Consider the following 18,088-nt stretch of genomic DNA (forward strand, 5'->3'; position numbering starts at 1 on the left):
TTTACGTGAACACCTTTGCTAGTATATATATATATATTTTTTTTTTTTTCCCTGCCTTGTTCACCCCGTGTGTACCACTTTGATCGACTCCACAACATTTTGGGGGCACCCGTTCAATGCTTTGTCACCGCTTTGTTATCGCTTTTATGACACATCTCCACCCCCGTGGTGCATGTCAAATTGGGCAGGAAGGTCGAAATTTTTAGCACCTTTAGGGAAAACTGGTGACGCATCGTCTGGCTGGGCTGCATGGCGTACAGGAGGAGGTTCACCATCCTACAGGGGGGGTACAAAAAAATGGGAAAACAAAACGCGTTGCAACAAATGTGGGAACGGACATAGGGGGGGTCCCCTCTTGACGGGGGTCTATCTTTGCATGAGTCGCCATGGTTGGAAAAACCTCCATGGAAGGTCTCTCCGGAATGCACCATGAAAGACACTCCCCTCCTGCCTACCTCAAACCGGTGCGCAGAACGAAGAAGCGGTTGCTCTGCGCGATCTTCAGCATTTTAAAATCGACCTTCAGTAGCATGACCAGCCCGAAGAGGTCGAATATGATAAGCTTCAGTGCCTTCTTTACATGACTGACGGCGTTGACATTCTCCAGGTTGACGCTGCAAGGGGGGGAAGGGGCGAATCAGGAGGGAGGACTAATAAGCAGAACAGAAAACGTGGTGGGAAAACACATCTCCCTTTGGTGTTATCTCCCTCCCGGGACGACGCTGCGCTGATCTGGGTGACTAACATCTTCACCAGCAGGTACACTTGGTTCGACTTGGAGGCGAGTTCCATGGGTACGTCACTCGGTGGGGCAATCGCTCAATAGGGCAACGATTCCTATAGTGAAAACGCCCGACGGTCGCATCGGCTGAGTAGCTCTACTTCTAGTGAAAGAAAAAATGTGGCAGTGTTGCCTCGTCCCCCGCTGCGTTTCCCCCCGAACCTGAATGGACCACATGTGCGGCTGACAACAAATCTGCGGAGCGGCGCATTAAGAATCGCCCAAATTAGCTTCCCGCACAGGTGATTAAAAAGGGGGGTTATACATGCTGATGCGTACATTCACATGATATTTGTATGGGTATATAAATGTACGTGTAAATGTATGTATGTTTGTGTATTTTTTTTTTTTTTTTTTTTTTTTTTTAAATTTGCCTGAACAAGCAAGGTGAAATTGCAAAAAAGCAGACTGGAAAACTGTGAGCGGTCCGTTCGAGCCACGTGAACAACGCATTATATTCCCGTCCCCCCGCAACGGCGCTGACGTCATAGCCACATGAAAGGGCTGCTTGGGTAGGTATGCCCTGGGCGTTCACTCCTTTACATTTTTGCGGTTCGATGTTGTGTGGTTAACCAGAAGGCCATTGGATTGGCCCGGAGCGAAATCACTTGCTATGCCTTTCAGCTAGCCAAGTTTCGGGGAACACGCCAAAAAAAAAAAAAAAAAAAAAAAAAAAAAGATAACACCGCATGGATGCAAACAATCATGTCTTAAGTTAAAACGTTTAGAATTGAAAGTTGTTACATCAGAAGGAGGTGAAAAGGTCGACGGTGGGTAAACACAACGAATGTAACAGCACCCACGGTTGCACAGCCTGTGGGACGAAAAAGCCATGCATAGGATGACTGCTCTCCCTCTACTAGCTGATAAAGTGCAGCTTCCTCTCGGAAATCTCGCGCATGCGCTGTGCGATTATTTTTTTTGTCCGATTAACCGTCTCGGCGTTGTACTTGTCCAGTTCGTCCATGGCGTCACTCAATATAATGTCCTTAATAAGATCTTCCCATTTAGAGGAGCTTGCAGGGGCTTTGCTCTTTTCCAAGTCAAGCACAGCCTGCACGAGTACCCTCGTGAGTCCCTTCTTATCGATCAGATTGTAAGCATGTGCTTTGGTAGCAGCACCGATGTATGTACGAAAGAAAAATATAGGCACAGACTTAATGAAGTAGTCACTTGGGAGCAATGTATTGTCATCCTTCCCTTTTACGTGGTGCAAAAAAACAGCTTTCATCCTTTGTGGGTAAGTACGAATCATCATTTCTCCAGCTTGTTTATCCATATCCCCAGTGTCTCCAATCCATATGTACCTCACGAGTGAGTTCTGCTGAAGCACGTACTTATGGAGGTGCTTAAAGTTTACAAATTTTTTTTCCCCTCTCGTTTCATTCCATACCCACTCCTTCAACGTCGAGTAGAGAATTTTGTTGTCACAGTCGATACCCCAGCTTTTTATTCCTCTCCTCTCTGCCACTTCGTTAAATTTTTTGTTTAAAAAAGAATCCTCTGTGATGGGAACTTGTGGGATTCTCGCTGTAAGGACGGATAACAACAAGGGCTTTGCTTCTGCTGGTAGTTTATTCATGGCTAGCTCGAAAATGAACTGGAAGGACCCTGGGTATGTTTCTCCTCTCTGGTACTGAGCGTCCACTCCTCCCAAAGCGTAGTTGAAAAACTTGTAACCGCCGCTCGACCGGATCGTGTCGTCTATGTCAATTATCACTTGGGTCGTTCCCCATTTCAGGCGGTCATTCTTGCAGTCGATAATTCGCCTCTTCACTTTTCCGCCCGTTCCGGCAGGGGCCTCTTCACCGCCAGTGGTAGCACCAGCGGTAGCACCAGCGGTAACACCAACGGGAACGGCAACGCCAGCAGCAGTCCGAACGGAGGAGGGATCCCCCTTCCCCTCGGGTTGGCGGTCAACTGCTTCACCACTTCGTTCCATTGTCTTGTCACTCTCTTCCCTTCTTGGGAGGTTACTTCGCCCCCTTGTCTTGTCCCAGAGCTCATTCTCCTTGTAAATAAATTGGTAAATATCTGGAGGGAGCTGTTCCTCCACCGCTACCTGTGACAGACACTGAAAATTATTCTCATACAAATTCACGTCACTCGATTTGCACACATTCTGTATAGGTGGGTCCTCCCCATCGATGTGTCTCCATTTTTGGTGATCCCTTCGGTCAGGTGATTCACTCCACCTTCGTCCCTCTTCACAGTTTCTCGTCCCGAACGGCCGATCCAGATATTCACTACATAGGGATACATTCCTGCGGTCATTGGGACTGTTCTTCCTCTTCCCATCCGGTTCGTTACATAAGTCCTTAATCGCATGGAAGCATTTCTCCATTTTTGCGTCGTTGAGCTTAATGGGGTTCACTTGAAAGTGCGTGTCATCCATGAAGGGTCTCTGTTCCTCCTCCATCTCCTTGTGGATACTACTTGGTGACACCCTACTGACGTTCGTGGGGGAACTCGGTTCGTACTGCTGCGCGGGTGTATCGTTTACGGGTGCAGTGGAGTTCGCTTTAGGGCGGCTGGGCAGATCATCACTCATACCGCCATGCTGGACGTTTTCCGCTGCGTTCACACTGTTCACACCGATTCGATATGCATGTCGGTGCGTCTCGTCACTGTGGGGGTCGTGCCTTTCTGCATGCTTTCCCTCGGGTGCACTCCCCCTTAGATGTAGCTCCCTCGGTCTCTCCAAACGATCATACATTTCGACACACTGATCTTCGTCCTCCTTCCCATTTTGGCAATAAACGTGGCTGCTACTGAAGGACTTTTTACTGAGTGGAACCCCCATGTCGTTGGGTGGAGATCCCACTTGGTTTGAATAACTGCCGGAGTCGTACTTCCTAAGCGTGTACTTCGGGGTGGTCGTTCTATTAACTTTTTGCGTATCCGTAAAGGTCACTTGAATGGGTGGGAGAGCGGGGTTACTGTTGTTGTGGCTCACTGGGGTAACAGTGTCGACCTGTTCTGCCCGCCAGGCGTCGTGGCCGTCATCATCACAATGATCACTGTCACTTCCTTCGTTTCCACCTTGGATGCCTCCCCCTCTGTTATGCTTTCCCCCTTTTTGGGTCTTTTTCTCCTCGACAGACTCCTCTATGCGGCTAATAATCCGTGTCATTTTGTTAGTACCCTCCTCTTGGGAGTTCCTTCCCTTGTGCCTATCGGAAGTGCTGACCCGTGAGGTCGCCCATCTATCTGGGCCTAACTGAAATAAAGGAGAGCTGTCCTCATCATCACTGTTTTGCCTGCTTGAGTGAAGCAACGGTATAGCACAAATCTTACCCCGTTCATCTACCCGTTCATTGTACTGTTTGCGTGTTTTCCCAGAGCGGCTTCCCCCCAGTGAGCGATTCGCTTGTTTTCCCCATTTGGCATAATCACATTGATCGTTACGTTTGGGGTCTATCCTGTGTGTCACTTCAGGGTTCAGCGGAGTAGGTGGAATCGCAGAAGGGCGGACGCCGATATGGCTTTCGCTTACATCACTGTGGTCACTCTGGTTGGATACCCTCTCCTTTATGTCTTCCCCCTCGGCTACTTCTAAACGTTGGTTTGCCGCATTGACGGTGGTTTTACCAGTTTGTGCCTTCTCTCCTTCCTCATCAGAGGACACATATTTCCTCCATTTTTCCAGTTCGTTCTTTCCTGCATGTTGATTCATCTGTGTGTATCCCCCTTCTTTCATTTCGGGGAGGTTATCCTTCCCCATTTCACTGCAAAGGGTATTCCTCCCACCTGTGTATGTATCATCGGATGGCTTTTCAATTCTTTCACTTTCGCCTGAACAGTTCATGTACTTTTCCGGTGGTGGTTGCTCCTCCATGTGAGTGGAGTTACCAGGTAGATTTCCTGGCGGATTGTTATTGTAGTTACCGTTGTGGTTGCCACCATCGTGGATGTCGTCTGGTCCTCCCTGTTGGTCACCTCCAATTAGGAGCAAGTTAGGAAATTTATTCACAAATGGGGGAGAGTTTCCCTTTTCATCACTGTCGGGATCATCCCCGTCGTCACTGTCATCGACGCCATCGAACCAGTGTGTGTCCTTCTTCTGGACGTTACTGTTTGTCTGGTTCATACTTTCGTAGAGTTTCGAGTGGATCAGCTTTTCCTGTTCTTCCTCCTCGTCCTCCGTCAGGTCAGACTGTTTGTGTAACTTACTTGGGGAACACACACTCAGGTCATCAAGACTTATTTTGTCCTCATCGGAATTTTCCTTCTCTGCTGTTTCGTGCAGCCTTTTTATGTCATCCATTTCGATGCATTCGAAGGTGGGCTTTTCCTTGTCTCGTTTCCTTATCATGAGGGGCGTGGCAGCGTCGTGAAGTTGTACCGTCGTTAAGTTGTAGCGTTGTGAAGTTGTTACGGTTCAGGGATGTAATGATCGGTGGTAGTATACGCCCCTACGACGCGTGCAGAAACAATAGGGGAAGAAGGCAAATCGAAAAGAGGGCCTATCCACTCGAGTTGGCGCCTTTGCAACTACCACCACGTGAATGCGGTTAAAGCTGCTTAAAAGGTGGGAAGTTGATGACACGGTGCGTATTCTATGCTGGACACAAGCCAAGTCGGACCCATGCGTATAGATTCAAAGGGGCAATTAAAAGGGCATCTCCTACACTGAGATAACTTCGCACACTGTGCAAACTGTGCGTGTTCTGCATATGTGTTCATCAGAGGGGAGATACACTACCTTGTGGATGCCACGAAGGAACGTTAAAAATGAAAAGGAACAAACTTGTGAACTCGTCTCAGTGTAGGAGCTGCTCTTCTGTGCATTGCTTTGTTTTTCCTGATAGGGCTACGTGGGGGGGGCTTCCCTTCTCATAAAATGGGCAACCTATTCCGCGTTGGTCTGGAACAGGCACCCTCCGTTCTTCAGGATGCTTCTCCCCAAGGAGGGACACGCCAGTGGGTATAACGTCTGAATGTTTACGCACCGGTGTGGTTACGGAGCACATGCCTACGCGCAGGCTCCACCCGAATCGCCTTCCTCTGATGCGAATTCCAATTTGGACTAACGGGTATAGGTTCCCCAACTTAAAAAAAAGAAACGGGGCAGCCGCGTTAATGGATTGTTACTATGTTCGGCGGCCTGCTGCTCAGGCGTAATGTAGCTAAACGTACGAGTGACTCACGGCGTCATGCAGGTACTCATCCCTACCTACCTACATGCATACACGCATACATGAATACATGAATACATGCATACAGGTACAGTAGATGCGCGGCCACAGTACGATCGCAGAGCCATTACAGCGCAATTAAAGCGCAGATTTTTATGTGAACAAAAAAAAGAACAGTCAGTAGAGCTGTAAAAGGCGGGAACGAATACATGGCGCTCGAGCAGTTCACTCGGGAAATGCTTAACAAATAAATTCATGTAGTTACGCACATACTAATGAACGGAGGTTTGTATATACATGCATATGCACGTAGGTATTCATAACGGCAGAGTGAAAAAAAAAAAAAAAAAAAAAAAAAAAAACTTGCTCGCGCGTTAACAAACCCGGGAACAGAAAAATTACAGGCAAGCGGATTGCGCAGCTTGGCGCGCGTGCCATTAGTGACCGATGGGCTGCTTATCCCTTCGCTAACATATGCTACAATTAAAAAGGGTGAAAGTTGCACAAGATAAAGGAAGATTCTTTTTTTTTTTTTTTTTTTTTTTTTAAAAGCTTGCGGATTTTCCCCAAGTGCACATTTTGCCAAGGGGGAAGGTGTATACTGTCCCGCCGACTGGTTTTTATTTTCCCTCCCGAAGTTGGTGGGGGTCTGCTGTTTAGGCTGCGGAGTGACGGCACAATGAGGGGCACGAAGGTTCTTTCCTGTATCTGCACTCAGGCATGTAGAGGCGAAATGATGGAGCTTCCTCGATAAACCCCGTGGGGATCAGTAGGGGGTAAGACGGCAATCTACACGAAGGTGAGCGCAAAGCACGTATGCATGTGCCCACCGGTGAGGAGTTACGCCAGCTGGCAACGTGGACTTCCACGTGAAGTGTCATGGAGGATTGTCATCGAGGAATGTCAGTTAACTTGGACCCCCACTACGCACACCCCTGCGTCGATTGCAAACCTGAACGAACCGCCTTGCCTGTGCCAATGCGAACAAATTGTACAAATAGGAAAAAAAAAAAAGCTACACAAATTTGTTAACAGAAAAGATAGCTGCAAAGACGCTACCTAAGGGGGCGAGCTTCCCGTGTGGACAAACAAAACCTTCACGCGCACCATTCTGTTGTAGAAAAATCGTTCCCCTGTGGAGGTTTATTATAAGTACAAGGAACGCCTAAACTCGGCAGACATGTTTTTTTTTTTTTTCCTTTTTTTAAACCATGATTTTTCCACCCATTCCATGTCTATCTTTCGAGTGACCACGCTGGGAAGGTATAAACATATATGTGACAGGTTAGCAAATAGGGGTGGTAGATGGTTCTGTTTTTTTCTTTCATCTATCCAACAGCGACGGTGCTGCACAGGAAGGAAGCGTCCCTCGGGGAGGGGTGTTTTACTCCTCGTTTAGCAACTACCCTAATGAGCATACGCATAAGAGGTAACCCCCTTAGATACGTTCGAACTTAAGCCGCTTCTCCAGTTGTTTCCCCTCCGATGCTGCACAGGGAGCATCCAACCCTGTACTGTAAACAAACGGGGAAACCCCCCCTAAACACGGTTAAATATGTGTCGTAACGTGTGCCAAATCGGCTAACACGGATTTTACCCCCCCTCCTGGTAAAACGAAACAAAGCAGTCCCCACGATGAACAAACCCGACTGTAGCAAAAAAATGGCAAGGCAAAGGAAAACGAACACTCCTCACAGAAACAACATTTTGTTCTTATTCACTTATTCGCCACCAACAATGATCGGTGCCAAATCGGGTTGTCCGTTTGGTTTATATATACGTCTGCGAAAGGGTATGGCGGGATCGATCGACTCACCTCCTCCCCTTCTTATCGCCATTTGTGGTCTATGAGCTAAGCACGCAGATCATATCAGCGTCGTTCTTTGGGACTCTTTCCCATTCTTAACATGAGTTGTGCGAAATGGGGTAACGTCCACGTGTGTGGGGAGAAGGCAATACCACAGTATCACCATTTGGTGTTCGTATTTCATTCGTTCGTTTGCAGCGGGTTGGAGAAAAAAAAAATCACAACGATGTGATGCGTGTGGCGATTACTCCTCTCGAGGAGCTGAATTGCTTTACGAAACGACGGAAGGACGGGGAAAAAAAAAAAAAAAAAAGTGATCGCCTCGTCCATCTTCCATCTTTGTGCGAGCGTACAGGGAAAGGATGGGCACCGGGAGCCATATCCCTGTAAATTACGCTTCTCCGATTTTTTTTTTTTTTTTTTTTTTTTTCTGTTAGTACATGTTTAGTCGGGGAAGCAGCTTCAAAGGTTCACACGTTCAACCGGAAGAATAAAAAGAGGCAGTAAAAAAAAAAAAAAAAAAAAAAAAAAAGGACGATAACGGCATGGACGTACAGATACATGGGCAAGAAGGGATGCATGAAGGTTTGCATGTATGTATGCACGTATGTATGCATGTATGTATGTCACGTATGTTACGTATGTACCAGTTCGTATGCGTATAGAGGGTCTCCCAGTGAGCACCCGTTGATGAGCGTTTCGCTGCAGGAGGGAGGGCAGAAGTGAGGCACTACATGAGAAATATTCCTAACCGGTGCACAGACGAAGGATGAGCTCCATGATCGTACGCCTGAGGTGCGAAGTGGGCATGTACCGCATCGAAATTGACAGGAACAAAAGACTGACTGATCTGAAGAGTAAAATTGAGGAGCTGTTACATGTTCCAGTGGAAAAGCAGCTTCTTTTTCTACAGGAAAAACCCAACGTCCCGCTGACAGACAATGGGGCGTTGCTGGAACAGTGTAACATTACTCATGGGTCTCTCCTCACATTGAAAAGTGAGATAAAACCGACCGCAAGTGGTGGGAAGCGGTTGGATGGGCCTGCGGGGCGTAGCAACAATGAATCTAATGCACCGGATGGGAAGGTGAAAAAGGGGTTCGAACAGACCCAAGGGGGTAGCAGCCCGGGTGGAGTTGGTCAGCCCCCCCAGGAGAACCGTCTAACCCCCCAGAAGGAAAAAAGTAACGAAGGAAAGAACAACAACGATAAGGAGAAGAGCGAAAATCAGGCGAACTTCAAGTCATTCGATTACTTCCTAAAAATGAGGGAATATAACACGACGGATCTTCCACTGAATCTGACCTACCAGTCTGTGTTCCTCTCGAAGGGGCGGTTCATTAAGATCCCATTAAGTGTAACGTTGAAGCATCAGGAGTATCGGCACGTGGATCACCTGGAACTTATGAACGTAGAGGAGGTGAAAAACTTCGTGCAGTATTGGTACACCAATGGAAGTATGTGCGAACACAGAGTTGGCTGGATGTATGGCTACTACAGGGAAGACCCGCATTACACTATGGGTATTAGAGCCGTGTGTGAGTGCATATATGAGCCTCCACAGATAAATGAGGTGGACAAAGTTAAGCTTCTACCAGACGATTTTCTAGACTCTGTTGATGTTATTGCAAACCGATTAGGTCTGGAAAGAATTGGTTGGATCTTTACGCATCTGCCAAGGAAGGAACACCTCACATCGGAGGAAGTGGTACAGATAGCTAAATTGCAGCTAGCCAATTTGAAGAAAAATGTACACTATACAAATTATAGCGTGTCTAATTTTATCACCTGCACCATTTCGCCAGATCCTATGTTAAGTAACGAACCAGTGACAAATGCCTTCATGGTGTCCGACATGGGGATGGCATTAATTCGATCCAACCTGGTCGATCCGATACAAACGGATCCTTCCGTTATACAACTCAGGAATCCTATGCCTAATGAGCTTCTTCCTCTCATCCTAGAAGGAGGGAAAGAAACCAACAAATTTGACGCAGACTGGTTCATTGTTCGTATTAATGAATCAGCCCCTAAGGTCGTTAGGTCCCTTTTTAAAAACTTCCACTTTCCTAGGGAAAATCGGTTACGCTCACCCAATGCCTACGACGTGAAGGAGTACTTCTCCAGCCCCAAGTTGGAAAGAGGCACCAATGGGATGCACAGGTGCTCCGACTTCCACCTGATTTTGTTCGCCTGCCGCGTGCTCGACATGGAGACTGCGCTTGCCCTATGCGACGCCGCGCTCGGCAAGAAGGAGATCGATCCGATCATAGAGGAGATCCTCACCTCGGTGAAGGTGTAGCGGTGCAGCGTGTAGCGGTGATGCCAGCGGTATGCTTGGCGTTATGGTTAGCCACGTGTGAACGTATATATGTGCACTCATTTCTTTTTTTTTTTCTTCACCCCCCAACGCTCGCCTATTTGCCCCATAAAGTTGTCTACACTTTGTCGAATCACTCACGTTGTTTTTCCCCACGTAAGTAGTGTTGGCCAGTTAAAATGCCCCCGCATGAAGTCAATTATGTGTGCGAAAAAAAAAAAAAAAAAAAACTCTTTTTCGACATTTTTTTACCTGAACAAGTCAGGTTGTTCAGGCGAAAAAGGGGACGCTACCAATCCTGACGAGAATTATCCCCTTTCCCCAAAGGAAATCCACTCAACGGGGAATAAGGCATAATGATCTTCTCTTTCACCAAGAAAATGGGGATACTTCAGTGAATAACCTTTCGGAGGAGATGGTCTCCACGTAGAGCATACACATATTAAGATTAACGTGTTTTCCTTTTCTTTTTTGATGATAAAAAAAGGCAAAATGGCACTCCGCAGAGGGAACAATAAACGAAAAAATTCAAAAAAACTAAATAAAAAAAATAATAAAATAAAAGGCACACATTTCGTGTGATATGTGTGAAGGTACACACACATAGCGTTAACGCGTTCGTGTGGTCCTCCCGTGGGCACAGAAAAAGAAACAATAAACATTTAATGATTGGGTCAATTGGCTGCGTTGTTTTCGTTGTTGTTGGTACTGTTTCCATTGCTTCCCGTCTTTTCTGCGCTGTTCGCACTTTCATCGTTTTTTCCCTCCTGTGTACCAGGGCCGTTTGTCCCGTCACTGTTGTTGGTGTTGTTCGTTGCGCTGTCTGCACCATTCGCGTTATTCGTGGCATTGCTGCTCGGGGGAACACTACTCGGTGCAGCGTTTGCGTTTTCCATCGCCTTCACCGTGTCAGACTTACTGCTAACATTCGGGTTGCTTGCACTACCCACGTTTACCTTGTCTTTAACGGAGTTGCTGCTGGAGGAGGGGATGAGGCCTACATTGGGATTCGCCCCACCAACATGACTACCACTGCCGTGTCCGCCGCTGACCTGCCCCGCAGAGGAATCCTCACTCATGTTTGCCGGAATGGTGACCCCCGCATAGGTGCTCTTGGAACTACCGGCAGCGTGCAGACCCTGTCTCCCCGTAGGGTGTCCCCCGCTGACGCCGCTATGTCCTCCTGAGTGGGTAGGGGCGGCATAACCTCCAGCGTGACTACCTACATGACTACCAGCGTTACTACCAACGTTACTACCGACGTGACCGTGCGGGCCGTCCTCGTTGTTAATATTGTAAAGCAGCTGCAGGAGCCACTTCTTCGTGTAGGGGTCCTCCTTGAGGCATGGAATAAAAGCCTTGTGGACATGCCTCAGTGAATCGGGGAGGCACTCCCTAAGTGCCTTCAAGGCTTTCGGATTTTCAGACAGCCTTAAGTAACACCTTACAATGTGCTTCAACAGTCTGGAGGAGGGATTTTCTATAAGTGCATTAACCATGTTCGCAAGGACAGTCGACACGGCATAGAATCTCACCGGAGTAGCACATATATAGTTCAGTCCTAATTCATCAATTAGTATTTTCTGGACGATAAAGGTAGCCACCGTTTTGGACAGTTCACTTCCCGTCTCCATAATACGTAAGCAAAGTGGGATAATCTCCGTCTGCAATAGAAAATTAATTACGTCGGGGTTGTCGACCTTAACTAATGCACCTATCACACCTAGAGAAGTTAGACGTAGATATTCAAACGGTCTATTTTTAGACTCTGCGTTTAGAAACGGATAAAGGAATAAAGGAATATGTGCATTAAGGAAATGCTGCTTGGTCTCGGGGTGGGATGCGACACACTGGAGAAGTGCCAAGGAGTTACAAACGCGGTTGGAAGATGAGGTGGTCAGTAAAGGAGGTGATAACTGAGGGTATATTGAAACGATTTCTTGAAGTAACGTTGTTATTGTGCCGAATGAATTCCACAGAACCGGTGCAATATCTTGGTAGGTCTCCCGCTTTCTAGACAATTCTAGTAATGCACTCTCCCTTTTATCTGAGTAGCATAAGTCGAAGACGAGTTGATAGATCTTCCTTTTTTCCTCGTCATCCGCTGGAGGTGTATTCCGTGGGTTCGTTGGATTATTAGCGTGACTACTACTGGTGCCTGTGTTTGCGTTGCCATTCGCGTTGCCATTCCCGTTGTTGGTTTCGTTAGGAACGTTTTCGCTCTGTTGAGCAGTGGAACCGACAGCGCCAGTTGTGCTGCTGATAGCATTGGTGGTATTGCTGTTTTTCACGTTTTGCGCGTTTGAAGTAGGAGGAACGGCGCTCTGGCTGGACGATGTTCCCTCATGTTGGGGGGAGGCCGATCCCCCTCCAGCGGCACCACTACCTTGTTCAATTCCCTGCTCCACGCTGTTCGGGGGAGCTGCTATTTCGCCGTTCAGTGGTGGTCCACCTTGGGTAGGAGTACTAAGGTTGGCGCTTCCCATGTTGGGACCGTCCTCTTTGGTGTTACCTGGAGTGGGATCACCTTGACTGGGTTTACCTTCATTGGGGTTACCCCTCGTGGCGGCGTTCCTCCCGGCAGTACCTCTACTGGCGCTGCTCTCATTTGTGTTGTGTCGGTAGCCCCCACTCCGCGAACCCAACCCACCGGCACTGTTGACGCTGCTCACGCTGCCCGCAACACCGGCACCCACATTGCTTGCGTTGCTCACGTTGGTCGTGTTATTCACCTTGTATCCACTGGCAAAAGCTTCATTGCTTACCATGGTTCGAAACGGGCAGATGGCTTTTCGAAGTGAGGGGGTAGTAAGCCCATACGGGACAGAAGAAAAAAAAAAGAAAAAAAAAGGTACCACACAAAGGGGGGGGAAATGAAGCAAATTAACTAAAGGCGACGTAAACCAACGGAAAGTCGCGCAAAACAACGAACCGTCACGCAAACATACAGAACGTCGCTCAGAGAGGGCAGAGTGAAATAATAAAAAAAAAAAAAAAAAAAAAAAAACTGACCTGCCGGTGGCGGTTCAACGGGCAGTTTATATAAGTGATACCTTCGCCCCCGGCGCTACAAAAATGGGAAGTCGGCTTGTGGAAGTGGAAAAATACGCCCGACTCGGGGTCGCGCAGGGAAGCAGTTTTTTTATTTGTATGACGGAAGCCCTACGCAAATAATGCGAAGCGAGCTTGGGGGGGAGGGGGACAAATAATATAATGCATAGCAATGTTTCGTAGGAGTAAACTCATCGAGGTCATTCCCTCATGTTGTTGGAAAAAGCAGATTTTTTTTTCTTCTTTTTTCCAAAACGTGTATAAAGTTATAAACCCTTCCGGGTGTGGCCGCGCCGTTGGGCAGAATGTAGCGAACCTTTCCCAGGGTTACTTCACGTCGGTACACAGTTGATTGTACGTTTTCCCATCCGATTACTGCTTTATCGTTTCCTTTTATTTTCTACCTTTCATGCGAGGAGCGTTCTACATGCATGGTGCAGATATTATGGGTGGGAACATGCGAATTGGGAATGCCCTCAGTCTTAGTTGCATGCATGAAAGGGAGGTGCGGCGCTGGAGTGGCATTCCCTTCCGCTTTGTTGTCTCCAGGGGGGAAGAGTAGTTGCTCCATCGCGGCGGCAAGAGGGTCACCAATACGAGGAACCCATGTCCGCGTAGAGATCCCCATTGTGGGCGATCTACTCCACTTTCAAGACCCCCTACGTGCAGAGACATGACTGGACCGTGCCTTAGTTTTCCAGACCAACAGCTAACCGACCTTTTGTGGTGGAAGGAATTTCCCCTTAGGGAGTACCGCCCTCTCCGACAATAAGTGGCTAATGAAAGAAGAGGAGAAGATGACCAACCTTTCTCTTCCCCTGTTTCGTTTCCCCCATTTTTTGTAGAGCACAAAGTTGCCAGTTGGGGTAATCGAAGTGGACAGAGTCAAATGTTGCATACGCAAATGCAGTTACGCAGGAGGTGCGTTAAAAATGCATTACCATTTTGTCATCCCCAGAGGGAAGGCCAAGTAAGTGGTCGTCCTTTTTCTTTTTTTTTTTTTTTTCTCTAAAAGAAGGGCGTAAAAATATGTTTAAACGGGTATTTTCCCTTCAGTGTGAGGGCTGTTCCAGGTTCTGCGGAATTCTGGACAAGGCAAAGGTCGTCGCGATGGGGGGATTGGCCCTTTATTGTCCACCGAGGGATTAACAGAAGGAAGCAAAAAAAAAAAAATAATATAATATAAAAATAAATAAATAAAATAAAATAACCGGCCAATCAACAAACGGGATGTAACATCCCCTTGCGGAACCGCAAGTTAACACTTTACCTCTTGGAGAGGGTCAAACACCTGCAGCATAAACGCCCGTGACCGAAACATCCGTATAGCTGCTTCTCCGCGAAACCTGCAGCTGGCCAGCGGCACATCGCCACTAACAACTCTTCTGTTCGCCCATTTTATGAAGCGAAAAATTTCCAGGAAAAAATTCCCACAGGGGGGCAGCAACAAACGTAAAACTAAATTGTGTTCACATTTGGCAAAATGTACCATATGAGGTGGGGCCAACTCAGTTCGCTGTTTTGTTTTGTTTTTTTTTTTCCGCTACTTTGAGACAACTACTAAAAACCGGTACTGCCTTGTTGTTCGGCCTACACACAACGAAGCAGTAAAAAAAAAAAAAAAAATCGGAAAATTTTAACCGCAGCAGAAAAAAAAAAAAAAAAAAACGAAGTTGGAAGAGGGACAAAAATGGAGGGAATTGACTCTCCCTGACCCATACCCTCACCGTGGCCCCCTTCCTTTAAGTAAAAAAATGGAAAAAGAAGAAAAAGCGAAAAATTACCGCCAATTAGAAAATGCACACCAGCGTCCACACTGCGGTGTGCAGAAGGAGAGAGTCGATCTTAGAGAAAAAGGAAAAAAAAAAAAGGGTCGACGCGGGGCAAGGAGTTCTCGAGAAAGGAAAATCGCAGAACCGCTTTCGCAGGACAGTCTCGCCCCGTTGAGTCAAACGCGAAACGTCGACACTAGGGTGTCAGTGCCCTACGGGGAATGCCCATGAGAGTGTTTTAGCAACTGTTTTTTTTTTTTTTTTTTTTTTTTTTTTTTTTTTTTTTGCACATGGTAATTTCGCGCGTCTAGACATTTACGCACAGGGGGGAAATGCACTCCTTTGTAATTAAGCACTTCTGGACATTAAAGGAAAAGAAACAGGTAGATGCAGTGTGCTCGGGGTTCATAACGTGTGTAATTAAATGAGAAGGGTCCGTCCGTCTGAACGTTCCAATTTTCTTCCACGAAATTGTTTTAACGATTCGCAGATTCGTGAAGAAGAGTTGTGAATTTTGTGTGAAAAAAAAAAATAAAAAAAAAACAAATAAAAAAAAAAATTAATAAATAAATTTCCTTCTTTTCTATTACATTGACTTCTCCTTTTGTAACCACGATGACCACTGTCGTTACTTGCATGTGAACACCAGCTCTACAAAAATGAACAGAAGAAACGCCACTTAGACGCTTTTCGCGGCTTTGGCTTTTCCCCTTGATATATCTTATAACTTAATTTTTAATAGGACTGTCATTTTTAGTAAATTTTTTTTATCTGTTTAATGAAAGGCAACTGGTCAGGAGATAGAACCTCCGCGTTGCTAGTTACGATTGATTGTTACGTTTGCTTGTTACGTTTGATTGTTTGTTTTCCCCATTTGGGTGAGGCACCACCTGGTCTACATATATCGCGTCAGGGAATCCCTTGTTTGTCTGCACGCACACACACACACACATAGACGGGTACGCTCTTCCATGTGTACATACATCTGCGCGGCACTTCACCGCAAATCGACTTTTTTTTTTTTTTCTTTTTATGTCCCCCTCTTTTTATGCATTTCTTTTCCTAACCGTCATATAAGCTTGCTTAGAAAGGCGAAACGCGAATTGGAAATCTTTACCCCGAAGGGAGGAGCCATCCATCCGTCTAACCGATCAACCGTCCGTCCGACAAACGTATCTGATCGGCGCCTCATTTGGGACAAACAGTTTGTGAAGCATTTTTCCTCGTGGTAACCCTTTCACAACAACGCAATGATCCTGCCTCGAAGAGTAGCACTAGTGCTCTACCCTTGGGTAGTCCAGCTGCTAATCCAGCGAACCTTCGCCAGTGACATTCTGGCAAATGAGGGGAAGAAGGAGAACGACGATGTAGGTAAGATTATAAGTGAGTTACGGTTCCTACAGAAGGTAGAAACCATTTTGGAGAACAGTAACATGGGCGTTTCGGATGTAGAGGCAGATGTGAATGCATACAACCCGGATAGGGACGCCCCGAAGGAAGAGCTGCAGAAGCTCCAAGGGCAGGAGGAGGATCCTGAGAAACAACCAAGTCACTTACGTAATAAGAACCCACAAGTAACAGCAGAAAAGAAGGAGCCATCCATAAAAAATAAAAAGGCGTTACGACTAATAGTGAGTGAGAACCATGCCACGAGTCCGTCCTTCTTCGAGGAGTCGCTCCTTCAGGAAGAGGTGGTGAGCTTCATCCAGAGCAAAGGGAAGTTGTCTAATTTAAAAAACTTAAAGTCGATAATAATAGACCTGAATGGAGACATGACGGATGAGGAGTTGGCAGAATATATTAACATGCTGGAGAGGAAGGGGGCCCTCATAGAATCGGACAAGTTGGTGGGGGCAGACGACATCAGCGTTGCATCTATAAAAGATGCAGTTAGGCGTGGGGAGGATCGCATAAATTTGGGCAAACTTCACAGTAACATGTTGGAGGTGCAAGAAAAGGGAGAGCAATCCAGACACGCAGGTGATGCAGATGGTGGCAGTGATAATGATGATGATGGGTTCTTATCCGAACCGTCCATACACGGAGGGACCTACCCCATAGGGAAGAGAAAAACCAAGGGATACAAATTCAACGACGAATATAGAAACCTGCAGTGGGGACTAGACCTTGCCAGGCTAGATGAAACACAGGATCTAATAAACAACAACCGAGTGAGTGTTACAAAGATCTGTGTAATAGACAGCGGGATCGACTACAACCATCCTGACCTAAGGAACAACATAGATGTAAATTTGAAGGAGCTATATGGACGAAAGGGAGTAGACGATGATAACAATGGTGTAGTGGATGATGTGTATGGAGCCAACTTTGTAAATAACAGTGGTGATCCCATGGATGACAATTATCATGGAACCCATGTGTCTGGAATCATTTCCGCTATTGGGAATAACGGCATCGGCATCGTAGGGGTAGATGGACACTCCAAGCTGATCATATGTAAGGCTCTAGATCAGCACAAGTTAGGTCGATTAGGTGACATGTTTAAATGTATAGATTATTGTATTAGTAGAAAGGCACATATGATTAATGGTAGCTTCTCTTTTGATGAGTACAGTGGTATTTTCAACGCATCTGTGGATTATTTACGAACCTTGGGGATCCTTTTTATCGTCTCAGCAAGCAACTGTTCACATGCTAAACTGAACAAGCCAGATATCACCAAATGTGACCTCTCCGTAAATTTTAGATACCCTCCTATTCTGTCCAGAACCCACAATAACGTAATTGCTGTGGCGAATTTGATGAAAAACCTGGATGAGAGTTACTCCTTATCTGTGAACTCCTTCTACAGTAACATTTATTGCCAGCTAGCTGCCCCTGGAACAAACATATATTCTACGACGCCCTTCAATAGCTATCGAAAACTCAATGGCACTTCTATGGCATCTCCCCACGTTGCTGCAATCGCTTCCATTATTAGATCCATTAACCCTAATTTGACATACGTACAAATTGTAGAGATACTGAAAAACGCCATTGTGAAGTTACCCTCTCTAAAGGATAAGGTTTCCTGGGGGGGCTACGTAGACATCCTGCGCGCCGTCCATCTGGCCATCGACTCCAAGGAGGCGCCTTACATCAAGTCGCAGTCCTGGTTCAGGTGGAAGCAGCGCGCTCGATGAGGAGGGAAGCAAACGAACGGTTAAGGAACGGATATGCCTTTTCGCACCTCATTTGTGATGCCTATTCCGTCTTTAA

General features: G+C 46.7%; 5 protein-coding genes across 5 annotated transcripts; 2 read left to right on the forward strand and 3 right to left on the reverse strand.

The window, feature by feature from the left end:
- Nucleotides 1–113: 113 nt before the first annotated feature.
- PCOAH_00030980 (Uncharacterized protein) lies at nt 114–792 on the reverse strand (the record flags this gene model as incomplete). Its single annotated transcript, XM_020059898.1, has 3 exons — nt 114–276; nt 456–614; nt 746–792. 3 exons carry the CDS (start codon nt 790–792, stop codon nt 114–116), a joined length of 369 nt encoding a protein of 122 aa, XP_019915394.1.
- An 848-nt stretch (nt 793–1,640) lies between these two features.
- PCOAH_00030990 (Uncharacterized protein) lies at nt 1,641–5,096 on the reverse strand (the record flags this gene model as incomplete). The annotated part of the gene is made up of 1 exon (XM_020059899.1): nt 1,641–5,096. The coding sequence occupies one exon, from the start codon at nt 5,094–5,096 to the stop codon at nt 1,641–1,643; it is 3,456 nt and encodes a 1,151-aa protein (XP_019915494.1).
- A 3,399-nt stretch (nt 5,097–8,495) lies between these two features.
- Nucleotides 8,496–10,028, forward strand: PCOAH_00031000 (Uncharacterized protein; the record flags this gene model as incomplete). The annotated part of the gene is made up of 1 exon (XM_020059900.1): nt 8,496–10,028. One exon carries the CDS (start codon nt 8,496–8,498, stop codon nt 10,026–10,028), a length of 1,533 nt encoding a protein of 510 aa, XP_019915246.1.
- Nucleotides 10,029–10,720: 692 nt separating this feature from the next.
- PCOAH_00031010 (Cell differentiation protein rcd1) lies at nt 10,721–12,814 on the reverse strand (the record flags this gene model as incomplete). The annotated part of the gene is made up of 1 exon (XM_020059901.1): nt 10,721–12,814. One exon carries the CDS (start codon nt 12,812–12,814, stop codon nt 10,721–10,723), a length of 2,094 nt encoding a protein of 697 aa, XP_019915293.1.
- Nucleotides 12,815–16,119: 3,305 nt separating this feature from the next.
- PCOAH_00031020 (Subtilisin-like protease) lies at nt 16,120–18,012 on the forward strand (the record flags this gene model as incomplete). The annotated part of the gene is made up of 1 exon (XM_020059902.1): nt 16,120–18,012. One exon carries the CDS (start codon nt 16,120–16,122, stop codon nt 18,010–18,012), a length of 1,893 nt encoding a protein of 630 aa, XP_019915220.1.
- Between the last annotated feature and the right edge of the window lie 76 nt (nt 18,013–18,088).

The sequence above is a fragment of the Plasmodium coatneyi genome, chromosome 10, assembly GCF_001680005.1.
Source record: "Plasmodium coatneyi strain Hackeri chromosome 10, complete sequence".
NCBI lineage: Eukaryota > Apicomplexa > Aconoidasida > Haemosporida > Plasmodiidae > Plasmodium > Plasmodium coatneyi.